At 35.2% G+C, this 27,950-nt stretch overlaps 1 protein-coding gene across 11 annotated transcripts; it reads right to left on the bottom strand.

The window, feature by feature from the left end:
- Positions 1-1,451: 1,451 nt before the first annotated feature.
- On the bottom strand, positions 1,452-27,626 carry RBM39 (RNA binding motif protein 39). 11 transcript variants are annotated; one of them, XM_040247439.1, is made up of 19 exons: positions 27,210-27,626; positions 26,526-26,589; positions 26,227-26,299; positions 24,726-24,775; positions 21,517-21,588; positions 20,213-20,407; positions 17,658-17,723; positions 17,508-17,561; positions 15,273-15,390; positions 14,819-14,971; positions 12,840-12,977; positions 11,075-11,140; positions 9,977-10,181; positions 9,367-9,444; positions 5,640-5,690; positions 3,388-3,469; positions 2,835-2,940; positions 2,508-2,586; positions 1,452-2,410 (listed from the first exon to the last, which is right to left on the bottom strand). In XM_040247439.1, the coding sequence occupies exons 9-19, from the start codon at positions 15,333-15,335 to the stop codon at positions 2,310-2,312; spliced, it is 1,122 nt and encodes a 373-aa protein (XP_040103373.1). In that variant the 5' UTR covers positions 15,336-15,390; positions 17,508-17,561; positions 17,658-17,723; positions 20,213-20,407; positions 21,517-21,588; positions 24,726-24,775; positions 26,227-26,299; positions 26,526-26,589; positions 27,210-27,626; the 3' UTR covers positions 1,452-2,309. The 11 variants fall into 11 exon arrangements, with proteins under 11 accessions (XP_040103373.1, XP_040103370.1, XP_040103374.1 ...); XM_040247436.1 differs by lacking the exon at positions 21,517-21,588; XM_040247440.1 differs by lacking the exon at positions 26,227-26,299 and having other exon boundaries at positions 21,517-22,415.
- Positions 27,627-27,950: the final 324 nt, after the last annotated feature.

Raw genomic sequence — 27,950 nt, 5'->3', positions numbered from 1 at the left:
CTCACAGCCTATTACCCAGCTTGCTTAAAGATCTTCGGAAGTGGGCTGAGGTTTGGTTTCTTGTTTCACAAGAGCTTTCTCTGTTAATCCAAACTCGGAATGATTTATCATGCGTTAAGACTGTTCATAGATTCTTGGAAATCCTTATTATTCAGCCCTTTAAGGTTGATGCTATTAGTTTCTCACCTTTAAAATGTTAAATCTACATTTCCTCAAGGTCACACTACAAGATTAACCAGCCTTATTTCCAGTGCTATTACCTTGTATACCCAAATATTGTCTTCAGATGAGTTGATCAGAAAAAGAACAAATTCAAACCACTTTTGTAGCCTTGCAACTTCAGATGGCACTAGCAGTCAAGAATCCACCTGCTGATGCAGGAGGCCAGGTTCTGTCCCTGGGTTGGGAAAAGCCCCTGGCAACCCACTACCCTACTCTTGCCTGGAGAATCCCACAGAGGCATGTTTGCAGCCAGCCACGACTTAAGCAACTTGGCACGCAGCTCACACAGCTTCATCTCAGATGATTTTCTAACCAATCATCAGTGAGGATGAAACTTATCAGCTGACTCTCCTTCCTTTTAACTGGTTAAGGTAGTTTCTCCATCATGAGAAGTGCTCCTCACCTGTACAGGCAACATATTCCTTGATACTAAGTTGCCCCTCAAGAACTTTTCATTAAGAAAATGGTGGGACTACCCTGGTTGGGTGGTTAAGACTCCACACTCCCAGCGCTCAGGGCGTGGGCTCAATCCCTCCCTGGTCCAGAACTAAGATGCCTCATTGCACACCCAAAAAAACCAGAAACAAAAAAAAAAAGGTAGTTAACTGTTTTGATGAGATTAAACAAATACCTGAAGTTACCTTTGCTGGCCCAGTTCCCTAGAAAGAAACCTGCTAGTACTTGATTCAAGAACAAACTTGTCCTTCATCCCTAACAATTTTAAGGGTTTAGAAATCAGGTGAGGAAATCCATATTGGAAGGAGTAATTAGGAGTAGCATCACCTACTCAAAGATTCAATCTAGATTCAAAAACTTGAAGCAGAGTTCAGAGTATGAGTTGGGAAAGGTTGCTGCCCAAGTGAAATTAAATTCAAAACTGCAGTTAATTTGGGAAACCACTTTGAATTTACCCAATTATTTACTTTTAAATAATGAAGCCCATCTAGCCAAAAATGCCCAAACACCACAGGAGAAACTTCATGCCCAGCGTTGAGGCCTAAGCAAACCTGTTTGGGTTTTCTTTGTATCATAAATCCCTCAAATTTTATACAATATCCTAAATAACAAGTGTATTAAAACTCATACAGAGGAATGTAGAGGGACAACTTGAGGACAACAGTTTCACAAGTTCGGAAGAATCAACTAAAAAAGTCAAAGAAACCAATAGGCTATTGTAATTTCCAAGTTTCTATGACTTTAAAACGTCTCAAAAATGAAGATTTCTTGTGGCCTTTTTAAGAGAATTTTATTTGAGTGGTTCTTACAAAGATTGTTGCAATATGAAAGTCATTTGTTTGATAGAAATATCAAGCTGTCTTGTCAAACACACTGAAGTAACCCAAAAATATATTTCAGAGCTCACAGAGCTTAAAAAGAGCAAAGATTATATGCAACCAGACAAAACCTATTTCTGCATTTCCTATTTCTTGCTCAGACTGCTTTCCTTACCAGACTGTCACTAAACATCTTGAGGAAATGCAGGGATCATTTTGTTTGGAATCTTAAGACACACCAGAACACATAATATTTACAAAGAAACTTTTACAGATACATTAATTGAAAAGATACCATCCAGAAATGTATTTTTGAAACCTTTTCTTGCCAATTGATCAGGATGCAAGATGACATGTTAAACAGCCCGTTTAGCTGTCCTGAATTTCCATAAACTAGGTATTCCAGAAACCTCTGCTAAACCATTAACCAAGTATCAACATTAGTGAAATGTAACTGCTGTGTAAAAAGTTAGGCTTCTGAAACATTAAAAATATTACATCCCTGTCTGCCTTTTTATGTTTTAAGCACATTTGTTCCCCTACAACTATTCCTATAGATCCTTAATATAATTTTCTACATGTACATTTAAAAGGCAGAACAAGAGAACAGCTTTGTATACAGTGGGATTTGCTAGTTAGGGAGAATGAGCACACTGCATTCCTGTTAACATTTTTATTTTTTCAAGGTAACAGGAATTGTATACAAATGACAGTAGACCCTTGCCTCTTTATTTTTTATCTAAATAAAAGATAACTCAAGATGAATTCTCAAGAAAGAAAAAAAGCTATGTACATAAAGGACTATATTTTCCTTCATCGTCTACTTGGAACCAGTAGTTGTGTTGCTGTCATAGAATCAGGGAAGAGGTTGTGATAAGTTGGAAGAGGTACATATGCTGCTGTTATCATTTTACCTGTTGAAAGAAACAGATATGATAGTTAGCATCTTCACTTAGATTAGACCGTCAAAAAAAAAAAAAACAACCCACTCAGAAAAAAGGTCAAACTCACCCGCAAACCACCTGCCATGCAACGCATTGACAGCAGCAATGGCTGCAGCAATTGATGGGCACTTCACATACACATTGCCCTAAAATACAACAAAAAATATTTAATGTGCTGTGATATATATACAACATGGATACCAACAGGATTATTCAAATTGACTGTACAAAAACTGCTCTATAACCATATAATTGCTCCACTAGTTAATATGTACCTAGAAATTTACTGAAAATAGTTTATTATCCACAAAACTAGCCACGTTACTATCTTCCTTAAGGAAAAACCACGACCCAAGTATGTTTGAAAATCAGACACAAGAAACTAACAGAATACCTGAGCTGAATTTTTGTCAACATAAATATGAATAACTCCTCCATGTTTATTACATTCTTCAATCACATCGTCTTTAATCTCTGTATCCCATCCAACTTCTTCTTCTCTGTAACAAAGTATTAAGTCCATTAGAACAACTCAAACTGATGAAATGATACAATATATATTCTAAATATTTTAAAAATCTGTATTTAAAAAATCATGGGCCTTTTAAAATGGTTAACTGACATCTTTCGAAAGATACTATATCATGCGTATCATTTCATAGGATTAGGAACACTATCCTGTCAATACAAATTAAATACTGATACAAACTTCAGAGAAAAACTACTAGGTATAAATGGAAAACTGCAAAGTTTTCAACTGAATTCCAACCTTACTAACACATTCAAGAGAAATAATTAGTAATGTGCATAAAAATTATGGCAGTAAAATGACCAGAATTATAGCAATACTTGAACTATGAAATATGTTGAAACACCCTAAGTATTAACTTAGACAAGTTACAGATTAATTTAAGACCCTTTGAACTCGACCAAAGTAAATTACTTACGTTTGAGGATTAAACATGTTAGAGAGTTGGAAACACTGTGTTGCCAGAGGTTGAACAGAGGCAGCTGCAGCTAATGCTGAAGCTAAAAAAAACACCCAAAAAAACAGAAATTAGTTTCATGGAAAATGCATCAGAGTATATCCCTATGAATAAAACAAAAAACCAAATATAACCACTGGACCCAAGTGAAAATAGGGCCATCAGTTCATTTACTTATTCCCCATATTTGATAATGCTATCAAATATCAACATATATAACAATATTCTATTTTAGCTGCCAGAAAGCAGAGGCAACTTTGTATTTGAAATAACTTATCTTGAATAAATTGGGAGTTTTACCTTTATAAGGGAAATTAAGCCTCAAGTGTAGCAAATATTCATTCAGTTAGACAAATATCAATACAGATCAAGGAATAGTACTGATTGTTAAGAGTTTATACTCAGGGGGTGATGAAAACACAATCTTTAAAATCCTGACTAAATGTAAACAAAAAATTTTTTAGGTTATCTGCCCATAAATATATAGTCACATATTTTCTTATAAATATACAACCATTATAAGAAAGGATGACATTTAAAAAATAATATAAAAATCATCCAAGTATTTAAAGATTATTAAAGATTTAATATCCCGGGACTATTAAACCTACCACAACAAAATCTCAGTCTTGAAACACTAAAAAGAGTAACATGTATCTATCATAGTCACTGTCGAAAATTAAAAAAAAAAAAAAACACAAACTACTGATACTAGTATTTAGGAGCAAATTTAAACCAATATTGGTTTTAATTTTGAAGTGACAGCATTTTCCAAGACATTTGCTCCATTGCTTTTACATGACTTAAAAAACATTACCAGTAACTGATACAGAACTCACCGTAATCATAATATTTGACCAAATTTCATTCCAATACATAACAACAATAAACAAAGCTACGGATAAAACAGTACATTAGAAATTATGATACTTAAAATGAACAATAACCTGAAAGTATCAGAAATATTCCAATGAATAAAAATTAGGGCTGTGCATGGATACATCATAAAAATTTCTGGTAGAATAACAAATGCTTTTCACTTCTTTATAGTTTATTTTGATAAACAAGTATTTCTCTTTAGTAAAACTATGAAAAGAAAAATGCTGAAATAACTAACGTCAAATTCTACTGGAGAAATTTAAAGATGCAAGTGTGCCTGTATTACCAAAAAAAAATGAAGCCCACTGTGTACCTTATCATAAAACATAGTATGCTTGGAAAAAATACTACAAGGTCATTATAGACTATCAATACTGAAAAATATTAGAAAATGTAGGATGCAAATATTCCAGCTCAGCCTAGATGAATGCAGAACACAATGAATTCAGCATAGAAATATATAGCTAAAGAAAATCCACCAGTTCTACTTTCAAAAATCTGTTAGGAAAAAAAAAGATTGAATACAATTGTCTCATATGCCAAAAAAGTAAAGATACACATTCAATTCCTGACTGTCAAGTAATAAGGATAGACCTTTATAATAGAGATTTACTCAGACTTTAAAGTATATCCTGTAAGATACCAAATTACTGCAATAGAATGCTCTATAAAATGGCAGAATTTACTTGATAATTAAAGACCAAGAAAAAAGCAGGTTATTTTATAAACTGTTTCAATCTCTGAAATCTGCATGCAACTTAGTTCTGGATAATCTTCTCATTGCTTGGTACTGTTTATAGTAATGGAATAACAACAAATGATGCAACAAAACTGAAACTCTCATTCTTTAAAATGATGCTAGATAATTGTAAAGATTACATTCAAAATTGGGAGTCAACAGGAAGTTGCATCCTGTCAGTGATTTGTTAATGCAAATCACTGGAGTTAAGTTTTCCCTGATCTTAATAAATTCAGACTCCCTGTCTACTTAAATGACAAGTTTCATTGTCTGTATCTACATAAAACTTATAATCAGAACACAAAGATAAGCATACAAAGCTGAAAAAAACTCTAAGCAAGTTACAGCAAAAAAAAAAAAAAAAGGCACAGACATTTATCATCTTTATCCATGTAACTGTAATGATGCATATTAGGCCTTCTTTGTATGAATGACCAGAAAGGTTATGGTTAATGACACTGTATGTCATTCTGACAAAATTGGGCCAAAAAGAAACTAAAATAATGATACATGTATACACACAACTATGTCTTATACTATATTTATATCCACTTTGAAAACAAACAAAAAAAAACAAATAAAAAACTCAACTCACCTTCAGTCTGTTGGGAAAGTCTTGTTTGCAAATCTATAACAAAAGAGAATTCTACAGCTCAGTGCAGGAACAATGAAGAGCCTCAACTAACAGGGTAAATGTCAGGAGAGCATTAATAAAAGAGGACTATGGTAGCAGGGTTTATCAAAACGAACTTATAGTAAAACCTGGCAGCCAAACCTCCTTCCCCATTCCTCATTGACAAGGCTTTGGGGCCTTTTTCTTTTCCTCCTATCCTAGGAAACTTACTTATGCCTTTCTCTTCCTAGTCCTATAACTCTTTCACATCTCAATGGATTCCACTATACTACTATTCATTTGGGAATAATGGGAAATGGGGAAAGGGAAGCACACCGGTCAGAAAATGCATGAAAACCCTGATCTTGAGAATTCAATTCCAAGTACTTGGGTTATTCAACTTTTTATTATTCTGTCAGTGTCAGTAAGCATTTTACATTTAAAAGTTACTAGTAAAAGAATAAATACTGCAACAGTAAATGTCAAACACAGTCAATAAGTAGTGACACTACTCTAACCATATGTATATATTATTTTTTAAGTCCTTTAAGTTTTAAATTGTCATGTCCAGCCCAGAAGGTGATAATTTTGTTAGGTCTGGTTTCCTAGCCTATTTTGAAAATTTAATGAGGCATGAATGAAATTTAGTTAGATTTAATATAATCTATGTATTACTAGAAAAATTTAAGCATCTATTAAAAATGAACATAATAGTGATTTCTAATATAGTTTCACATATATAATCATTAAAATTCTACATGAGAAGGCAAATTAAGAGACAGCTGCAGCTTTCTTAATTTCCATTTGAAAACTGAAGTATGAATAGTAAACAAAATGTCATAGTATCTAAAGCTATCTTTTTAAGTTTAAAACAATATAACAAAGAAATTGGATTCAGTTACCTAATTTTCAGTAACGTGATTCAATTGTATACTTTATTACTATCAGGGTTTCTTGCTGAGTATAGAAAATCATAAAACATGGGCAAAAATGAAAAGGGATCAGCAGCCCAAGTCATATAGGGATGTAAGAATACCTGGGTCCTAGGTGCTCAAATTTGGCATCTCAGGGAGTTGAAGAAATGTAACTGGTGTATACTGAAGGAACTTGAAGATATGACCATAGGAACATTGTCAATAAACTTTAAATTTTAACACAATTTGTTTTTTTTTCCTAAAATGGAAAAAATGTATAAGCATCAGAAATCCATGCTATATTAAGTGTATATAAATCAAAATTTCAAAAATGATTCTTCAGGTCATTTATAACCAGTTAGGAAACAAAGCATGGGTTTCATAAAAATAAGAACTTATCTTAGAAAATAGCTATTAAACTTTCAGAACAAAGACATGTTGATATAGTGATGGGCCACTCTTGGTTTCAAAAAACAGCTTTAAAGAACTTAGGAGGCCAAGGCCCTCAAAATACATTAACATTCAGTGATTTAATACTGAATGTGTAAGATTTTAAGGACAGTCAGGAGAAAATATACCCAATTATGCATATATGTGATTACTAATTCAGAATAGCAATTTATTGGAAGTTCCAAGAAAACAGAATCATCTATCAATAAACAATGGGCTTCCCTGATGGCTCAGCCGGTAAAAAATCCACCTGCAATGCTGGGGGGACAAGGGTTCAATCCCCAGACTGGGAAGATCCCTTGGAGGAGGGCATGGCAACTCACTCCAGTATTCTTGCCTGGAAAATCTTATGGACAGAGGAGCCTGGCAGGCTACATACAGTCCATGGGGTCACAAAGAGTTGGACATGACTGAGCAACTAAGTACAGCACATCAATAAATAATAAAAAGTGGAGGGAAAAAGTGGGAATATAACAAATAGGTAACTACGTGGCTATTGTAAGCAACCCACATGGATGTTTAGCATTATCAGCCTTAATGTAAACTACACAATAAATGTGCTCAGCCAAGTGTAATCATTCTTCATTCACCAGGAGAAAGAACTGAGGGAAGTAACAATGTCCACAACACAGAAAATCTGTAATTAGGCAAAGATACTGTTAACAAACCAAATCAATATACTTGATACAGCACCCAGGATATAAGGTAAGATTGTTTAAAAATGAATTGTGTCTCTTTGTATTAAATCCCTAAAGGGATTTCCCTCTATCGAAAAACCAAGACTATGGTAAATCATCAAGCATTTTTCTAAATTATTGAAAGAATGACCTAACAATGGGAAGCAATAGGAGGACACATGTTTTCAGAAAACAGTAACTGAAAACCAGAGACTATGATGTGTTTCTGCACTGATGGGTTTATTTAGTATCTTCAATTACACTAGGTGGCATTCAATGACTACGTGTTCACTGTAAAGAAATGACATACTTGTTCAAAAAGTCAAAACAAAACAATACAGGAAAACCTGGAGTCACCAAATGACTCTTAATTACAGAAATGCTTAATAGTTGCAATTTTCTTATGTGGATACACTAGCATGGTTGTTTAAAGAACTTTACCTATTGAATTTCAAAATTTAAGTCAGTTTGAAATGAACCATGAGATGCTAAAGAAAAAACAAGCTCTCAAATATTCAACTAAAAAAAGGAAAACACAAGCGCCCACAATAAATAACATAGAAGCAGAAATAATCTTGTCTCCTTTAATTAATGGGTTTTCAATTCAAACAGAAATCATGAAGCAACCACATGGAACTTTCCCTATATTCAGATGTGGTACCATGATCCTATATATTTTACATATTGACAGTGTCTCACTTTATAGCTAGATAAGATCATAGGACCAATGTGTAACTGAAAATCACCATACTTTCTTAGTGTTTGTCATCTGAAGTCCAATACAATGGTTTACTCTCATATATTCTGCAAGCAAGTCTTCTAAGGAAATTTAATGCTATCTTAGCTAATAGATTTGGGTTAATTTCAAGTAACGGAGCCACAAAAAGAGAAAAGCCAAGTGTTCATAAGCTAAGCCCATCGTTACATAATTTCAGCAAACTATCAATACAACTCCCTCTTCCTTCCCCTCACCACTCCATTCTGTAAGTCAACTTCATTCTCTAAGTCAAAATTTGAAAATACAGTTGGCTTTCAAATTTAAGGAATTAGGGACACCAACCATCTGAGTAGCTTAAAATACATATGTAACTTTTATTTGGCTCTCCATATCCTTGGTCCTTCCAAAATCATGGATTTAACAACCACCAACCATACAGTGCAGTAGTATTTACTACTGAATAATAAAGGCACATGTCTAAATAACCCTTGCAGTTCAAACCTATGTGGTTCAAGGGTCAATTGTAGTTATGGCCTAATTAGAATAGCGGTTTTCTCTGCACTCAATTATTTAAAATAAAGCTTCATTTAAAGGCCTTTAAAATAAAACTTTCTGATCTCAAACATTACAAAACATTTTTCCTTTGAAACAACAGGAGCTTTCTGGTTTTCAATAAAAGTGATACATTTAAAGATTTAACAATTTACATCACTTTCAACTAAAAACAAACTGGTAGGCAGGGTTCAATAATACCCTGACATTTTATTATGATCAGTAGCTAAGTCTGTCCTATAGCACCATTTCCTTACACTAACTCTTGAAATTTATAAGTTAAAAAAGTACTTGATGAATTGAATTCTCAGTAAGTCCTTTTAAATGCAAAAATTTGGAAAATTTTCGAATTAGGTGAAAAAAACAATGATTTCAAATAGAAAAGATTCAATTCCTACCTGCCACAGCACCAAATGCCAAAGAGCCACTCATTTGCAAAGCTTGCTGTGCTGCTGGCGGGATCTGCAAACCTGTACCTGTAAAAGAATAGGTCTTAATGCCCCTGCTTTGTTAAGAGTGGGAAAATCCTAGTTTTCTCATTGCTTAATACCAAAGTCAATTTTTAAAAATTACAGTGGCCCTTTGGTAGCCAGGTGGGTAAGAATGTTTCCAGGATCCCCTTGGTTGTCAAACTCCACAAATGCTGAAATCCCATATATAAAGAGTTGTGGTACAATCTGCCCTCCGTACTCAAGGATACTGAACCTACAGATATAGAAGGCCAACTGTACAAGCAGGACATAGAGTAAACACTGCAACTAAAGTATAAGGACATTAATTATTATAGAAAACAAAAAGAATCCTATAACATGTACTGTGGCATTCAAAAAGCACCATCATAAAGTAGATTCTTAGAACTTTAGAACTTAAAAGCAAAGGATTTCACCTATGAAACCATGTGTGCTGTTCAAGGAAACAGTCAACCTCTAAATAAGAAAAAATCATTTTCCATTTGTTTGCATAGTTATGTCTCTTGTCACCATATTCAAAACAGTAGGATAAACTTACCCTCTGCAAGTCTTGCCATTAACTGGAGACGACCAGTTGTTCCCAAGTCAATTCCAGTCCTTTCCAGTTCATCACTGTCCAAAAATGAGCTAGCACTGGAAGCATCAGTACGTTCAGTAACATGACCAACTTTCATGGGCCTTCCCGCTAGCTCAAATCCATTAAGTTGTTCCAAAGCTTTCTTGGCACATTCTGAATCAGAAAACTATACAATTGAGAGGGGAATAAAGGCAATTACTTATATGCAAGGCAAAGAAACCTCAACTTATTAATGCTAGTGTATTCAATAATTACATCTGGAAGGATGATAAGAGTAACAAGCTCAAGCTTGTCACATAATGTAATTGACGTAAATGTAAACTAAAGCAATCAATGCAACAGATTGCTATCAGTACAGAATAGGTTTAAATTTTACTTGAATTTAGATATAAGATCCAATTGTAATTTCTTGATAAAATCTGGGATCTCTATTTTTAAAATTTTGTCTATAAAGGTGGCAATGGTGACAAGTTATATTTTAAACTAAAAATGTGTTTCCAGTACTTTCCAGGGATAAACGATAATTTGAAAAACTGCTATCATGTAACTGGATTGCAAATGTACAAACTAAATGAACTAATTAAAAGTACAAGTTTACTTTTAAAAGGACACCTCCATTTACAATTATTCCAGCTGCCACTTCATACCCTATCAAGAACAGGGTTTCAGTGGTCAGCTACTTAAGGCAATCCTGGTCATGGTATGTCAAAACATGTTATGTCTATAATAAAAAGTAAAAATAAATTCCAAAAGACTTTAATGCAACTAACATCTTGGGTCACACCAGTCAAACTGAAGAAGTGATTGCCTTCAATTACATGAGGAGTTGGCTAAACAAATTGTCCATAAACAAGAAGATAACAAAGTACTTGGAAGTTTTGCATTTGAAGATATTTTCAACTACTAAAAATTGGCCACTAACAGCAAACTAATTTAAACCACTTGAAAATATTAACTTTATCCCTTCCCCACTATGAATAACTAATCAAGTTTTACACTATGCTACTCAGATAAAAAAAAAAGTTCAAGTCATTATGTTAATCAGGGTTAACTGCTTACCGTAATAAATCCATATCCCTTAGATCGACCTGTTTCACTATCCATCATGAGCTGGATACTTTCAATCTAAAAATGAAAAGCACAATTATTATTTATGCAAGTGAAAAGAAGGGGCAAAAAATTTCTTGAAGTACAATTTTAAAATGTCTCCCCCTGAAAGAAATCGAAAACATATAAAAATCCCTCCCAGAGTATCTTCTTTCTAGAGGCCTGGGAGCATACTAAGCAGGGGAACAACCTTAATCTTTCCCAAGAAAAAACACAATCTGAAATTCTTTGGAGAATATGTTAAAAAACCAAATCAACATGTTTCCTTCACATTATGCTAAAATATACCAAACATTAATAAGCAATTATGCCAGACATAATAAACTGCCCAAAATGTTGGAATAAATAAAAATAACAACTGGATGTGGTTGATAGTTTGTACAACTCTGTGAATCTGCTACAAAGCAGTGACTATTCACCTTAAGTGAGGGAACTGTGTTATTACAAAGGAAGGTAGTTACATCACAATATTGCCACAAAGCGAGCCACACAGAGGAAGCATGAAAATTTAAAATATAACACCCATATATTTTATTTCTTTATGTATCTGTTGTTTCAAGAACATATTAGTTTTGTAAGGATTGATGTAATTATGATTTGTGCACAATTACCATATTTCCAATAAACAAACTACCCACAAAAATCAACAGCCAAATGTTCTCATTATTAACACTTAATTTTGGGTTTCCCAATTTAGGCTTTACCTGGTCTCAGGTGGCAAAAAACGTGCCTGCAATGCAGGAGACCAGGGCTCCACCTGGGTCAGGAAAATCTCCTGAAGAAGGGAATGGCTACCCATTCCAGTATTCTTGCCTGGAGAATCCCATGGCCAGAGTAGCCCAGCAGGCTACAGTCAGTCCATGGAGTCGCAAAGAGTCAGCAACAACTAAGTGTCTAACACTTTCTCTAGCCGATGGGGTCGCAAAAAGTCAGACACAACTTAGTGACTAATCCACCACCACACCACAGCCTACTGATAACATTTATTCCGAACATTCTTCTAAAATGAGGAGAACTATACTTATCCTGGTGATTATTTTGATAAATATATAGAAATATCAAAAAAAGTCTAATCTGTTCACCAGGAAAATAGTGCTGCAGTTTAATTGTACTTCAAAAACAAACCCATGGAAAAATATCATTACATTTGTGGCTAACAGAGGTGTGGGTGGAGAAGAGTTAAAGTAGTCATAAGGTACAAACTTCCAGTTCTAAGTTCTAAAAATGCAATGTCTGATTATTTACACAGCTGTATGTCATAAACTAAGGCTCAAGAGTAAAGCTTAGCGTAAGTAAAGAATAAGGCTTAGAGTTCTCATCACAAGAGAAAAAACTTTGTTATCTATTTCTTTAATATTGTATCTGGATGAGATGATAGATGTTCACTGCACCTATTACAGTACTAATTTCATGATGTAAGTCAAATTATTGCACTGTACAGCTGAAGTTTATATAGTGCTATGCTACAACTGTATTACATACTCCTAAACTTTCAGTAAGAAAAGTATCCCAAAATAAACCAAGGGGGGGAAAAAAAACCTCTTGCTTCAATGTACAGTACATTTTATCATTCAGGTTGACTTTTGGAAAATTCTAATCGAACCACTCCCTCCCATCTTAACATTAGTATCTTAGAAACATCACAAAGCAGATAAATTATGCAGCTACATTTGTTTCAAGAACCTATTTACGATCCACTTAAAAATTTGAGACGTACCCTTCCAAATGGCTCAAAAATCCCTCGAAGCATATCTTCAGTTATGTTAAAGTGTAACGAGCCCACATAAAGCCTCATAGGTCCAGCACTTCCCTTTTGTAGATTGTTTGCCATTGCTGCAGCTCTGTTTTTTTCTGCCTACAAGTTAGAGAAGACAAAAGGCACATCAATTTACAATGAATAAGTACCATTTTGAACATAGTAAATCCCACTCACATCTTAGGTTTGCTTAATGACAACTGATACCAAATTACGCTAAGTGTTAAGTCACACATAAAGGGACAAATATTGTATGATTCCACCTCATATGCTTGTCAGTACTGACACTGACTGAATGGTACACCTAAAATGGTTCCAAAGCCAAATTTTTAAATTAAGATTTTAGATTTTACTGTATTTTCCAGTAAAAAAAAATTTTAGATTTAAGAGCATATACAAAACTGATAAAGCAGCATCCTGGTATCAGATGTACTAAATGTAGAAATATAAGATTACTTCCTGGAACTAAATATACTCATTCACTAAAATGTGTTCTCAAGATCACTGTTACTCAATATACAGTATACCAACTGGCAATCCATCTTAAAGAACTTCTGCAATATAAATCAAACTAAGTAAACCATTCAATTCAGCAGTCATTCTTTCAAGTCCATCTCAAACAAAACAGTTCTCAATTTACATTCTAACACAAACTCCTTTAACAAACTGGGGCACCATAGGAGGTTAAAATTAAATGAACTCAAAATCTCATTTATAAATTTGATTCTTCTCAGCGCTTCGCCAGGACAAAGTACACACTTACAAGGTTTGTCCTCCGTCACATGAAATGAATTGAACAATGATACCCAGAGCATGCTCCTCAACGTTATTTACCACCTGAGCCACCAGGGAAGCCCTGGGCTCCTACTGTTTACCTATAATCAAATGGTACTCAACAATGTTACACCCTCCTAAAACGTTAGATAGACGGTAGTAATTTGACCAAATTTTGAGTTTTGTTGTTAACAGTGAAAACTGCAATTTCACTTCAGATTTGGTTAAATCCTGTGCCTAACTATAAAATATTAAAAGCTTCTGATGAGCAACCAGATTTTTCAGAATTTATGTGAAGTACTTATTTCAGGGGTCTGAAAAAGAATGAGCATAACTATACTGTTATCTCATATTGCTCAGAAAATATTTTTAAAATCCTTGGGAATTCCCTGGTGGTCCAGTAGTTAGGATTTGGGTGTTTTCACTGCCAGGGCCCAGGTTCAATCCCTGGCTGGGGAACGTAGATTCCACAAACCATGCGATGAGGCCAAAAAAAGATCTTTAAGATCTATATTTTCCATTTTAAAAAGCTAAGTTATCTGGTAGTCACAGAAACTAACTTGTTTCTTAGTATAAATAGGTACTAATGATAAATCCTAAAAGTATTTTCTTATTAGATACTCAGTAGTGATGTATTCCAATTTTTCCACATCTAAATGAACTAAAATATTAACCCTAATTTCATTTTTCCAAAGGCAACACTCAATTACTGTGATGAATCAGCAAAGAGAAATTAAATTATAATTTGGATTATGTTAAGACATTTTCAAAATTAGTCTGAAACATTTTGCTTTCAAATGTTAGAATTTCATAAAAATTGTGAAAATATATTTATTGAAAATGTGAAAAACTTTCCATTTGAAAGAAAGGGGAAAACATGTTCTTAGATGCTTCTATCCCCAAGTAAGTCATCACAAATCAATAAAATTCTAAAACAAGTTCAATTCTTCAGCATGAAATAAATATTTACAACTTATATTAAGACAGAAGAGAATTTTGAGAATACAAATATATCAAAGGAATCAGCTTTTGTTTTTAAAAGCTGTCCTGAGAACATCTAACTCAAGGTAGTAAGAGGTGACTTTACAAGGCTCAAGGCACTACAACACTAAGCAACAGCAGGTTTCTAGCACTATCAATGCTCAAATTCTTAAATAGGAAGTTACCTGTGATGCTTGTACTATGATCGGCACTCCTAAAACCCGCTGACCAGTTAATCCTATTGCTAGAGGCACTGAGCTAACATCAACAAACTCCACATAAGCAATTCCTTTGGAACGTCTTGAATTTCTGTCAGAAATCATCCTCACATCACGAACCTAAAAAGAAAACACACACTTAACACAGGGTTCTGTTTATCCAACCATTCACAATAAGTATAATCATTTCAAAAGACAAGAGGCACATAAACAATATTATGAAGCAATTAAAAAGAGGCAAATTTGTAGGCTCATTTATCAATACATTAATTTCCAAAAATAAAAATAAATTCCCTAACTAAATTCCACCAAACAAATTTGGTTTAGATTTTTTTCTCATTTCATCTGTCATACTGACAATTACTAAACTGTGGCTTGCAACTTCTACTTAAATTAGCTCCATAAATAAAGCTTAGATTACCTTCCCAACTGTAGAGAAAAACTCTTCCAAATCCCTTGGCCGAATTCTTGCTGCCAGCTGCATACAGAAAACAGTCCTTGCATCTCTTTCCTCAGGAGTGAGATTATCAATAGGTTCCCTAAAACAGGAATAAAGAGTATAGAGTTAACTTTATAACTTCTTTCAAAGTAACATTTAATACATATTTTTAGTAAACGGAATAAACTTTCCCGAAACCAGTCTGTCACTACTCCCAAGCCCATTTTCACTACAATATATATAAAATGCTCATAAAATAATTCAATGTGACCCAAACGCCTTCAACATAATGAGTTTCTTAAGTTTTTTCTGATATTATCTTACATTATCAGGACCAAAGTCCATTGGTCTTTCAATCTTACAAATGTTACTCTCTCTAGCATAATAAACGGCCAATCAGAAGCCCAAGAATTTGACATTCACAATTAATAACCCCTGACTAGACACAAATGTTGAACTGGTCCAAACTAGCAGAAAGGATGTTTCCCCAAAAGAAATCATAAAGTAAAACTAAGTTGCATAATCACAAACACTAACTTGAAAGGAAACCCCAAATAATGAAAACTATTTTGATTCTTTATGAGTTGGACTATAAAGAAAGCTGAGGGTTTTTTTTTTTTTTTTTGATGCTTTTAAACAGTGGTGTTGGAGAAGACTCTTGAAAGTCCCTTGGACTGCAAGGTCAAAGATTCAATCCTAATGGAAATCAGTCCTGAATACTCATTAGAAGGACTAACGCTGAAGCTCTAACACTTTGGCCACTTGATGCAAAGAACTGAAAAAACACTGATTCTGGGAAAGACTGAAGGTGGGAGAAGGGGATGACAGAGGATGAGATGGTTGGATGGCATCACCGACTAGATGGACATGAGTTTGAGCAATCTCCAGATAGGCTGATGGACAGGGAAGCCTGGTGTGGTGCAGTCCATGGGGTCGCAAAGAGTCGAACTAAGCTGAGTGGCTGAACTGAACTGATTTTGACTCTAAAGAATTTTATTTCACAAACTCAGATATCATATAGAATAGTGAGGTAGCTGTTTACTAGATTAGACTGGTCTTACTGAGACTACAAATTCAGTACCTGAAAAAAATACTTGATACTTCTTACAGCATAGAGACACTGACAATGAGCAAATCAAAAGTAAAAAGCAGGAGGTATGGAGACAAGTAACAGTGGCATTTAATTTACTCATGTTTACAAATGTTTACACTTCTAAATTTACTGAGCAAACTTAAATGCCCAATAAGTGAGAAAAGTAAAAGAACATAGTAGATGAAATTTATCAAGTCCAAGAAAAATAACAATGTCCACTACTAAAATTATTATAAAATTTCACTATGATTAAGGTTTTAATCCTTAAAAATATAAGCATAAATATGCTCTTTCTTAACCATGTTCTGACATTCTCAGAAAGTATTTTTGAAACACTCCACCTACAAACCTCAGGTATATCCCTTGGGAAATCTACAGTTATTTTAAACCTATTACTATAAAACAGCGATACACAGCCGACTAGATCCAAAGAATGAGAACTAAAAATGAATCTTCTCACATGAGAAAACTAAATATTAAAAGAGTAAAAACTCAATATTTGTTACAGAAACCCTTTAAAATCATTATATGCCAAATAAGATACTTAGTTAAAAGACACCCTTTAATGGAAACCAGAAGTAAAAAAGAAGTAAAAAACAACGCTATCATGTAACAAAATGGTCCTTGAACCAAAATTGCAGACTGCATTAGGTCAGTCGAGAAAAATACCTCACAGAAAGTCAAAAACAGTGAAAATTTAGCACAAGTCAATTCAGTTAAAAGTTTGGAGATTAAACACTTCTCTCAAGTAAAGGGAGCCAAATGATAAAACTCATGACTATTTTCACTATTTTTCTACAGGAAGTTATTTCAAAAACTCATTATTTCCAAAGGTAAATCAAGTCTGAAGTTTCCAATAGCTACCATTAAAAAATTTTAGTTACCATAAAGAGCAATAAAAACACATGGAATATCTACAATTAAAGTGGTCATTTTTGCTCCATTCTTGTTAGATACAAGTTACTGAAAACTTTGCAATTCACATTAATAACACTAGGACTGCAAACCAAATAAAGATTTAATATGATCCAAGTTAGCAAATGTCATTAAATTTTGCAGTAGCATCAATTATAAAAACTTTACAAAAGCTAAAAATGCAAAAGAAAAGAAATGGAGACGATTACCTCACAGGGCTCTTGTCTTTTCTGAATGGACTTTTGCTTCGAGAACGTCGTCTGCTGCAAAGTTAAAAAATTTCAAAAGTTACCCAAACAAGTACACCACATTAGTTCCTTGAAAAACAATTTAAACAATTCAGAAGTATGTTTAAAAACCTTAATTTGATGCTATGAGGCAACCCAATCTTTCCTCGGATGGCACTGTTAAATTTTGGTCCGGAGCTAAAAAGGAAACACAAAATTACACTAGTTACAGGGTTAGGGTCTTGCTAAGATCGCGTTCATGCGCTCTCCAGCAAGTTTAACATTGTTTAGGCTGTTTGTTTTCCACCTCAATTATGAAGAGGAAATAAGACTTTCAACTCTATCCCAGGCAAACTGTTCTTACAGTTATCCATCCTGGACCACTGAGAGGTGCCAAGACCAAAGATTACAGCCTCGAAATTTTTAATATTCTGAAAATGCTTAAATTTTCAGTCTAGTTTTCTTCAATTACATATTTATAAGTACATTCCTGAGGTTTGGGGGTTGGGGGAAGCACATATAGTGAAAATTATCCTGAACTTCCCTCACACCAGGAATAAGTATAATTAACAACTTGGTGTGTATCTCTGCAGATCCTTCCTCAGGAATATACATGTTTATATATACATACATATACAATATTCATGTTTTGAGTAACTTTTTTTGCCATGCTGCATGGTTTGTGGGATCATAGTTTCCTGTCCAGGAACTGAACCCAGGCCATAGGCAGTAAAAGTGCACAGTCCTAACTAGGACAAGGGAATTTCCTTGAGAAGCTTCTTTTAAAAAATAGGGGACTAATTCTTTACATTCAATTCCAATTTTTCCACTTGGTAGTTAAGTCTCCAAAACTGCATATAAGCATATTTAAGCATGTCATACACTTCAGTTCTTAGTGAAAAAACAGTCAGTACTAAAGATGTGAAGGAAGTTCATCAACCCCTCAGGAAAATTTTTTTTTCAGGACTTGATTATATTAAAAGTGTGTTTTCAAAGCTTTACTCTGTAATTTGAAACACTTTAAAAAGGCCCAGTATTTAATGGCCCTTTTATTTTGAAAGACCAAACTAACTTGAAAGGTAAGGTCAGATGTCTCTTAGTGCTCATCCTGCTATCCTTTACCAGATGGGTAGCAAAATGAAAATATATGGTGGTCCTCAATTCACACTGAGATTTGTTGTCATGGATTCTACATGTACCTATTACACCCAAGAAGTCCCAAATAAAGTTGAATTAAACAGGTCCTTTGCAAATCACACTAAAAGTGACAATTAAGAATATACATTTACTGGTTAAGTCTGTCTATAAGTTATTTTCTTTCTTTCCCCTTTAATTGTAAAAGTTCCAATTACTGCCTTGGTTGTTAAAAATCACCTGAAACCAAACATTAAGAACCAAGTCAATTTTAAGTCAGACCAGAATCACAGGCTGACTTTTAAGTATCCATCACTGATGAGAAATAACATTATTCAGAATTATTTATCTTCCCCAATATTAAGTTCATTCTGGTAAAAAAGAATGAAGTAAATTTCAATAAACTGGACAAAAAGCAAAGTATTTTCCCAAAAGAGTACTTAAAACACCACTGTGGTCCTTTTTAAACTGTTACAAAGTTAGTAAAATAATCAGCTAAGAGGACCTTGGAGAACAAGGAGTGGAATCCTTTTCATTGAAGAACCAGAATCAGAACTCTAAGTGTTACTAACTTTATCTGCTTCAAGTAATACCAAAACATTTCACCAACAGCACTAAGTATTGTGGGTGTTTTAATTTACATCCTCTTCTCATTCAAAGCTTATATCAGTAGTTACACCTCCTTCTTTAAGAAAACTAAAGCTTAAGAATTCTTCTTAACCAAGTGAAGAAGCCAAGGCTCTGATCCAGGACTCTCTTTGAATTCAAATTCAATTAAAACAATTTTAATATAGTCCATTGCTTACAACAATGTATTTATTAGTAAGAAAGAACATCATAAAGCACTAGGGACTGTTAAGATTCAATCCCTGCTTAAGAGTTGTAAGGCTCTTTCCAAAGTCATTAGTACAGCTTAGCTTTTTAAAAAATAACTATAATGAAACATTTCCAACTGGTTCAAATAACCACATCCAAATTTCCACAGTGCTTTAACCTTCAAGAGCACTTTTACTGCATTCTTGCTATTAAAATACCTTTAAGATGTGTGATGAGCACCGTCCCACTAACATAAAAAAGCATACACAAAATTCACAAGTAGTTTGTCATTTCAGCTGAGAACAGCCAGACAAGATTGCTAATTACGTATGTGACTAATTATATATATTTATAATTTGTATCCAACTGAGTTTAAAATTTTTAAATAACTTATGTTCAGTAAAGAATACTGTTAATAGCTGACAGCCTTTAAGCTTCTACATATTTGGCACTAGAATATCAAATCTTTTTTAAAAAGCACTTTAGTGCTTTAGTCTAGTTTGGAATGGCACACAGTTAAAATACTTTTAGATGGCAGTAACAGAAAATGTTCTGTATGCCTAAGTAAAACCAGTATTATCTGTCCACACACTGTATTTTTCTACTGGATTTTTTGATGCCAAAATCCTAATAGTGAAAAATAAAATTCCACCAATTCAAATCACTCTGGTTACATTGCTAACTGGATACCCAGAGAAATCTCTCAAACCAGTATCATCATAATTATAGTTACATACTAAGGACTTCTGTAGCGGCCTCTGAATCTGCGATCTCGACTTCTTGATCGGCTCCTTCTCCTTTCTTTGCTTCTACTTCGCTTCCTTTCACGGCTTTTGCTCTTTTTCCTTTCTCTATCTCTACTTCGCTTCCGTTCCTTACTTTTGCTTCTTTTTCGTTCATGACTACGACTTCTGCTCTTGCTTTTTTTCCTCCTGAGAAGAAAAAACTCACCATCATCTTGCTGATTTAAGAATCTGCAAAATATACTTCCCTTTATGGTCAGAAACATTTTTGTAAAATTATTTTGCTATTTTCCCTATCATACAATGATACATAACAATCACTTATGGAAAAATAATTCCAAGGTAAGATAAACAACACCCCACCTTTGCCTTCTACTACTGAAAATCAGCAATCAGCTGATAATGATCATTTGAGAGAGAAAGATACTGTAATGGTATTTCTCGAATCAGCTATAGCTTTAACAAGGAGAGGACTTGCTGGTAGATATAAATCAAAATCTGAACTTTTAAACAGGAAGTCCGATCATGTAACTGGCCAAGTATTACTGTAATCCACAAAATATGAGTCAAAGTTAACAACAGAATACTTTTACATCAAGTATTAGTGCTGGATCATACATAAAAATTGTCATTAACCCACTAATTTCTCTTAAGTAAAGCCTTTTTTGACCCAATTTGCACATATGAGTATTTTATACTTTCAAAGGGCCATCACTATTTTGGAGTTCATGGGCAAAATTGTTACATATAACGATAAACAACAAACTAACACAGTAAAATGCACTCTGACACTCCTAGACTTTAATGTGACCATTTCAAATAATTTCTTTTTAAAGTTACAGTGAGTACATCAGATACTGGAGCATGCCATTTTTATGCCAGTTTATACAAGCCTGTGGGATACAATCAACAAGAATCAACACCTTTATAAATCTTTATAAATTTTCAAACTCTGAAAGGTAAAAAAGCCAGTCAGTATTATCTTTTCCTGTTCATTTCTGTATTCCTCACAGCATACCACCCATCTATTTCATACCTCTGTCATCACCTAAATTTTAGAGGTGCCTTCAGATATTTCAATATAAATTGAAAGACATTTCAAATTAAACTTATCCACTTAAAGGTCATTTTGTAGTGGCAAAAAGATTAAACACTGTGACAACTACATCATTTGGAAATTTAACTGTTTGTCCTTAGCAAAGCAAGCTTAGCACAACGAGCAACTGAAGTCTGCCTCAGAGAACCTGTAAAGCAGGTCATCTTAGAGTGCATTGAAAATAGAAAATGAAGACACCCACCTTCTGGAATCTTGAAACCCACACTCCAATCACAAGGAGATGTAGAGCTTTCCAAGGAGGCAGAAACTTTGTCTAAAATTTCAAGATAATCCACCTGACTGTCAGAAATGTATATGCTAGGTAGCACATGACAGAAAATTAGGCTACACTCATTACTTTTATAGACGTTATCAAAGCAATGCCCAGAAGGGCAACAGATAACATTCCATTTTTGTTGCCTAAAAACCTGAAACTATCTCTTAAAGAATTCTTTCTGTAAGATAGCTATCAAAAATCCTAAATATTATCAAGTAGGGGACAAAGTTAACACTCCATCCCTCACAAAAAGGACAAAGATTTGCTCTACTCATAGATGGCCCATTGCAGAGAGGCAGCCAACCTTCCAATTTACCTCTTTTTAGGCCCAAAATTTATTGTGCCAAAGGAAAAGGACTCAAAAATTGAAGAGCTAATTTCAACTTAAGGTCTTCCTAGGACTTTTCATAAATGAGCCCCCACGCACATCTGAAGGCAACCCCAGACAGGTAAAAAGACAGCAACATACTAAGACATTCAGAAATATAATCCTCTTTATGAAAGCCCAGACAAAAATTTAAGGGTGCAAGAAAGCAGAATACTTCTCTACAATATAATGAAGCTTCAAAGAACATTTATTAAGTTAACTAAAGAAGGGTTATCAAACTCCACACTAATAGTCAAATCCTGTTACAACTTAAAAGGGACTTTCCAAAGTCTTTAGTGGCAGTGGAATTTTGTACTGAACATCATTGAAGTAAATGGTCCACTGGGCTGGGCCTTTGGACTTTTTGGTTATATGGTCTCTGCTGTAAAGGTGTTTTGCTATAACTGGATTTGACCTCTTCCATGTAAGAAGATCTAAATATTAAATGCAAAGTACTCTGGAAAATAAGAAAAAAAATAGAAAAGTCATTTATTCCAAAATTTATAGATAATCCACACCACAGTAGCCAATATATTTCAACTGTGTCATTTTTTTCTTTTTTAATCCTTTTTGAGTAATTCCAAAAGAGCTGAATGGATGCTGGTTGAGACTTTGCAAAACTGGTTATACTAATAATACTCCCACAAAGGCAAGCTCAGGTCCTTAAAAAGGCATAAAATTTTGAGGTCTTGCCAAGTTCAGGGATATAGCTTTTCAGAAAGACTAATAGATAAACAATTTGTGTTAAGCTTATTACCTGAAATCAATTGAGTGTATGTACTAAGAATTATACTGTTTTTTAGAAGAAAACATTTACTAGTCAGTCAACTCTCAATTTCTCAGAATGTGCATTTTGTTACTACCTTAAAACTACATCCGAATACCCAATGGCTTTTAAAGAACAGTGAAGTTTCAGAATGAAAAATTTGGCAACGTGGCACCTTCCTTTGGTTAAGAGACTTAATTTATTCACACTGAAGACTAATGCACAGGACATTCTGTTTTATGATTTATAACTAAACAGAAATTTTCTTCTAAATAACTTTCAAATTAATTTGAAAGATTAATTCCATTCAGGAAAAACAAGGGCGTCAGCTTCAACTGAGGATGAGAAGTCTGACAGAAACAATTTGTACATTTAAAAAGAAACCAGATGACAGTTGAAGTTTTGTAAATATTCTTCCCTTAAACAAAGACTCCTATGGCCAATTAAAGAAAACTGTCCATTCTTCTATTTAGTCTTGTAAGACTTCACACTTTATATGAATGAAAGCCACTAAGCACCAGTCATTGAGAGCTTGATGCTCAATTTCCTGGTAAAAGTTTGATAGTCTTTACTTGCAGGAAGATAAACAGATAAAGATGGTATTAATAGTAAGACATCTAAAGATGGTACAACAAAGAAAGCATGTGCACTACCAATGTCTTCATTACAGATGAGATCTTTATTGGTCCACTAGGCATGTTATCTAGAGACTGGATAATTTCAATTTATATGGAAACCCCTTCCTACCTTTTAATTGCAGAATTGCAAATCAGAACTGTTAATCAGAAAACATACTTTGGTAAAAAGCATAAAATTAAAGGACTCTAAACCATGCAATGATTGGTTGGCTGACTGCCTCAAACAATTCAAGACTAAACCCAACTCAATACCCATAACATGTGATTAGTTAAGAGCGATAACAGACTCCCACCCATGCAGAAAAAATACAGGAAATATCCTACAAATTTTACCATTTTGATCAATTCCTACAATACTCTAGGGGGTAAGAATACTGGTGCAGGAAAGCTTGAACAGTCCAGTCTAGACAATCTCAACTATTTTATGAAATTTTATTAACCTACCTTACAAACTTCTTGTGAGATACTGAGGTGGTATATTATGAAACACTTTGAGCTCTTGGAAGAGCCAAAAAGAATCAAGTAAGTGACTCACATTACCATCATTTTTTGTTATGTATTATGAGGTCATGAATGTAACAAAACATTTGAATATGACATCACAAAAGCTAATAAAACATCTTAATGCTTATGATATAGAAAAGTGATGCTAACATCATTTACTTCAGAGCTAAAGAAAACTCAATAGGATCAAATCTTATAAAGTGCATTTAGTTTATACTACTATTTAGACTCTTTTCACACTGTATTCTGTACTCATCTGTCACCAAGTTCCTATTAAAGGTTAGTTATTTGCACAAATAACATGCATAATTTTCTGAAATTCCATTCTATTAACTATCGGAGTTTAAAAAGCTGAAGACAATGAAAGCCATGTAGGAACATTAAGAAGTACTAAAGTATGCTGTAACATTATTACAAAAAGATTCTTAAACCATCAAGGAGTATGAGTAATTCACAGCTCTGACTCCTTCAGTAGTTTAGGGCACAACACATTTCCCAGTTATCACCTTCTTTCTAACCCACCTTCAGTGGACATAATAGCTTTATTGATGACATTAAGTAATAAATATTAAGCCAAAGTTAACAAATTTTAGACAAGTTTGAATATAAGAACTCATCCAGATGGATGGACTTGGAGGGGAAGGTGTCCAATGACACCAATTCCTGAAATCTAAGGAAGAGTCCATAGTTTTACATCCTCAAATAGTGTCTCTTCCCAAAAGAACCCACTTTTCTAAAACAGGCAAAGAAAAGCTTCAGGAGAGAACCTAGGTGTAACGCTTTAACCACAGGGGTACAACTTAAAGTCTCAATCATGTACAGCACCTCCCCCCAACCCAGGTCCCTTCTTGAAACTTACTTTTTGCTACGTTCTTCATGGCCGTTAGCACTGCTCAACTTGTTCTCATCCTAAGCAGGGTTGATAGAAGAACATCATGAGGACGAAGTGGTAACATTTCAAGTTGTCAAAGGGTAAAGGGAATAGGAATAAGAAAATACAAAACAATTTTAAAACTAATTACTTATTTACAATTTAACATGGAAGGCTATAAAAAAATTTAGATGGATGTATGTTTAACCACTTTGTTGCTTACAAATTAAGTCAAGATACAAAAATAAAAATTCATATTAACATGTTAAATTTTCTTATATAGTTAGATATTAAGTTATCCAGATTTACAGTGTTGAAGTGGTTAAATAGAATTTCTATAAAACATGAATGAAGTCCTGTTTTGAGTTTTATTCCATGTGCTATGGCCCCTTTGATCAGTACCATGGCTCTATTTCTGCCTAAGCCCCAAGTGGCCATGCTAGCAGCCAGCCACTATCGATTTCCTGTGACCGATGCCATTCCTGAGATCTTCGCCCATTTCCGTTGGAGGGTTGGGACTGTAAGAGCTTGATGCCACCTCTGTCACACATCTCGCCCTGAAGCAAACAGGGATTCACACTGCTTTAGTAATGTTGACTCCCAAGAACCCAAGAAAGTCAATTAATAATCCACCAGTCCTACTTCCATACCTGTTTACATGGAATTACATCCACGTTAAACTAAGACAGAATCTTAACATTAAAATAGAAAGTAGAGCTTCAAGAGTCTTAAGTATTACAAACTAAGTACACTATTCAAAGCTTTAAAGAATTCATCCAAATTGGTACCACATGGTCGAGCTATACACTCCAAAACAAATGTATTATTTTTAAAAGGTTTAGCGAAATGTTTATTTTCAAGTTTGATCACATCAGCTATAGGAGTATAGAGTATAAGTGCTAACTTACAAAGCTTACAGTTTGTGACATCAGTGATAACGCATGCATACTGCTATTTTCACCACCAACTGGTGGTCAAAGAATGAAAAGACACTTTACTTTTACGGTGATACTGAAATGGATCTACGTTATTAGCCAAAATAACTCCTTTGTAGTTTTTAGTGTGAAATATTATGGCAGGGACGAATTAAAAATAAAACAATATGGAGAACAGTTAAACAGTCATCAAGTGACTCTTAAGTTGTGATATTGCCTCTTTTGCTTTAAGAAATTTTTTCTGTTCAGGGATCCAAGAATTTTAGTAATTGTTAACTGAGCAGCAGATCATCACCTGCCTGTTTTAATATTTACTATCACCAGTCTTATGTATAGGATAAATTTTAAATCTCACCCATTTCTTCTTGTAAGACTTGTCTTATTTAAAGATTTGCTTGCCATAGACTGGTTATGCTTTGTTATTCTTGGACCCCTGCTGTTTTCCCAAACCACTACATTCACCTTTTTGCTATACCAAACTGGAGCTGGTAATTCTTAGTTGAGTCATTTTACCTAGGGGACCACGGTACAGCGATAAGTCACTCAATTACTACCTTATGATTGACAGTTCACACTGGAATCAAAGGTGAATTCATGGGAGTAGAGGTGAGATATCGTTAGGCAAGTCTACAAAGAGAGATAGATGGGCATTTATTCATCACGCTGAAGTGAAACTACTGCACAATATTATTACATCAATAGCATATATTTACTTTTGTAAGTTACATGTAATGCATCTCTGATAAGGTAAATCAAGAGGGCACCGGGGAGGTTAGTTTACATTTCAGCAGTAGTTTCGTGAATAATGCTAAATTAAGAAATAGATAAACCTCACCGACTTGTTTTTTCTCACCTTCTTGTAAGGAGCCTCAAGCATTGCTTCAATATCAATATCGTCTGCCATTTTCTCTAAACGACTAGGCAAAAAGCAAGAATGAAAACTTGGTGAGTAAACAATTTTAAATTGTGCTCAATTTCCTTTTTACCAGACATATTCCAAAACCTCAGAGAGGTCCCACAGAATGACTAAAGCGGGACCATTTTAGTAGGCTTGGCAATTAAACCTAAAATGTCCCCAACATCAAACACGCTAGACAGATTAGGTACTCTATTTTTAAAAAGCCTACAGCGCCTCAAAAAACAGAACCCGAGAATCTCGAGCCAAAGCGCCGCTTTCGCGCAAAACCCCGCGCTGCCATTTTAGGGGCAAAGGGAAACTCCCTCGGCTGGGAGGGGTTGTGTGCCATGGCAGCGTTCGGCTGGCGCCATGTTGGGAGGTCGCGGTCGGCCCGGGCCTCGAAGGGACAGGTCGCCATCTACCCGAAGCCTCTCTAGAGCCCACGCCACCCGAAAACCCTGAAACACATTCGACCGGAAAAGGGCGCGGTCGTCGAAAAGACGACAATTTCTAGAGAATCTCCCCGCTAGTCGCCCCCAACCCGGTCGCTTAAAGTCGCCTAAGGAATGCCCCTCAACCCAGAAAAGAACCAACCTCAAAAAAGCCCTGAAAATACACGGGTCCGCGATGCCTCCTCACCTGTGCGGGCTTCCCGGGTCCCTGCGGTGCTCGTGTTCCGAAAGAGGGGTGCTGTGGCTGCCGCCGCTGTTGCTACTGTTAAGCCGCTAGGCCCAGGCCGCGGTACCACCCAGCCCGAATTTCGGGCTCAGAGAGCGGACAGGCCCAAGCGAATCTAAAAGAGACAATGGGATTAGAGGAGCCCGCGCGGGAGTTCAGGACGGCGGCTTCGGCAGCTCAGGATCCACCCCTGCGACAGTGTCGGCAAGCTCTCTGAAATGGCGGCCGCAGCTTCCCCGTACTCACATTCACCAACACACATACACACACACAAACACACGGGGCCTCCCAGAGCCCTCAGCACGGGCTCTCGCGAGAAGCAGCTCCTAATTCCAGTCCAGAGCAGCGGAAATATCGCGAGATTTAAGCTCGGCCCCCAGCGACCATGGCCCAATCTCGCGCAATGATTGCGCCACAGATATTCCCATCCCCCACTCAGAAAGGCGCCTTTGAGTCCCTACTCCTGATTAGCGTCCACATCTCGCGAGATCGCGCAAGCTGCTAGCGCAAAGACGGTTGGTACACGTACTGTCAATCTTCCAGAAAACTCATCACTGAGTGGAGTTCAGTGGTCACCGCCTCCTCGTGGCCACCGCCCCAGAGCTATCAGAAGGTTTCTGAGATGACGGCTGCCCCCTCCCCCGGGCCTCCCACCCAGGTGTCTGTCAAGGTCGCCGTAAACCAGTCTAGTCCATATGGCTC

The sequence above is a fragment of the Oryx dammah genome, unplaced genomic scaffold (genome assembly GCF_014754425.2).
Source record: "Oryx dammah isolate SB20612 unplaced genomic scaffold, SCBI_Odam_1.1 HiC_scaffold_10, whole genome shotgun sequence".
Lineage (NCBI taxonomy): Eukaryota > Metazoa > Chordata > Mammalia > Artiodactyla > Bovidae > Oryx > Oryx dammah.
This window is presented reverse-complemented; position numbering and strand designations above follow the sequence as displayed.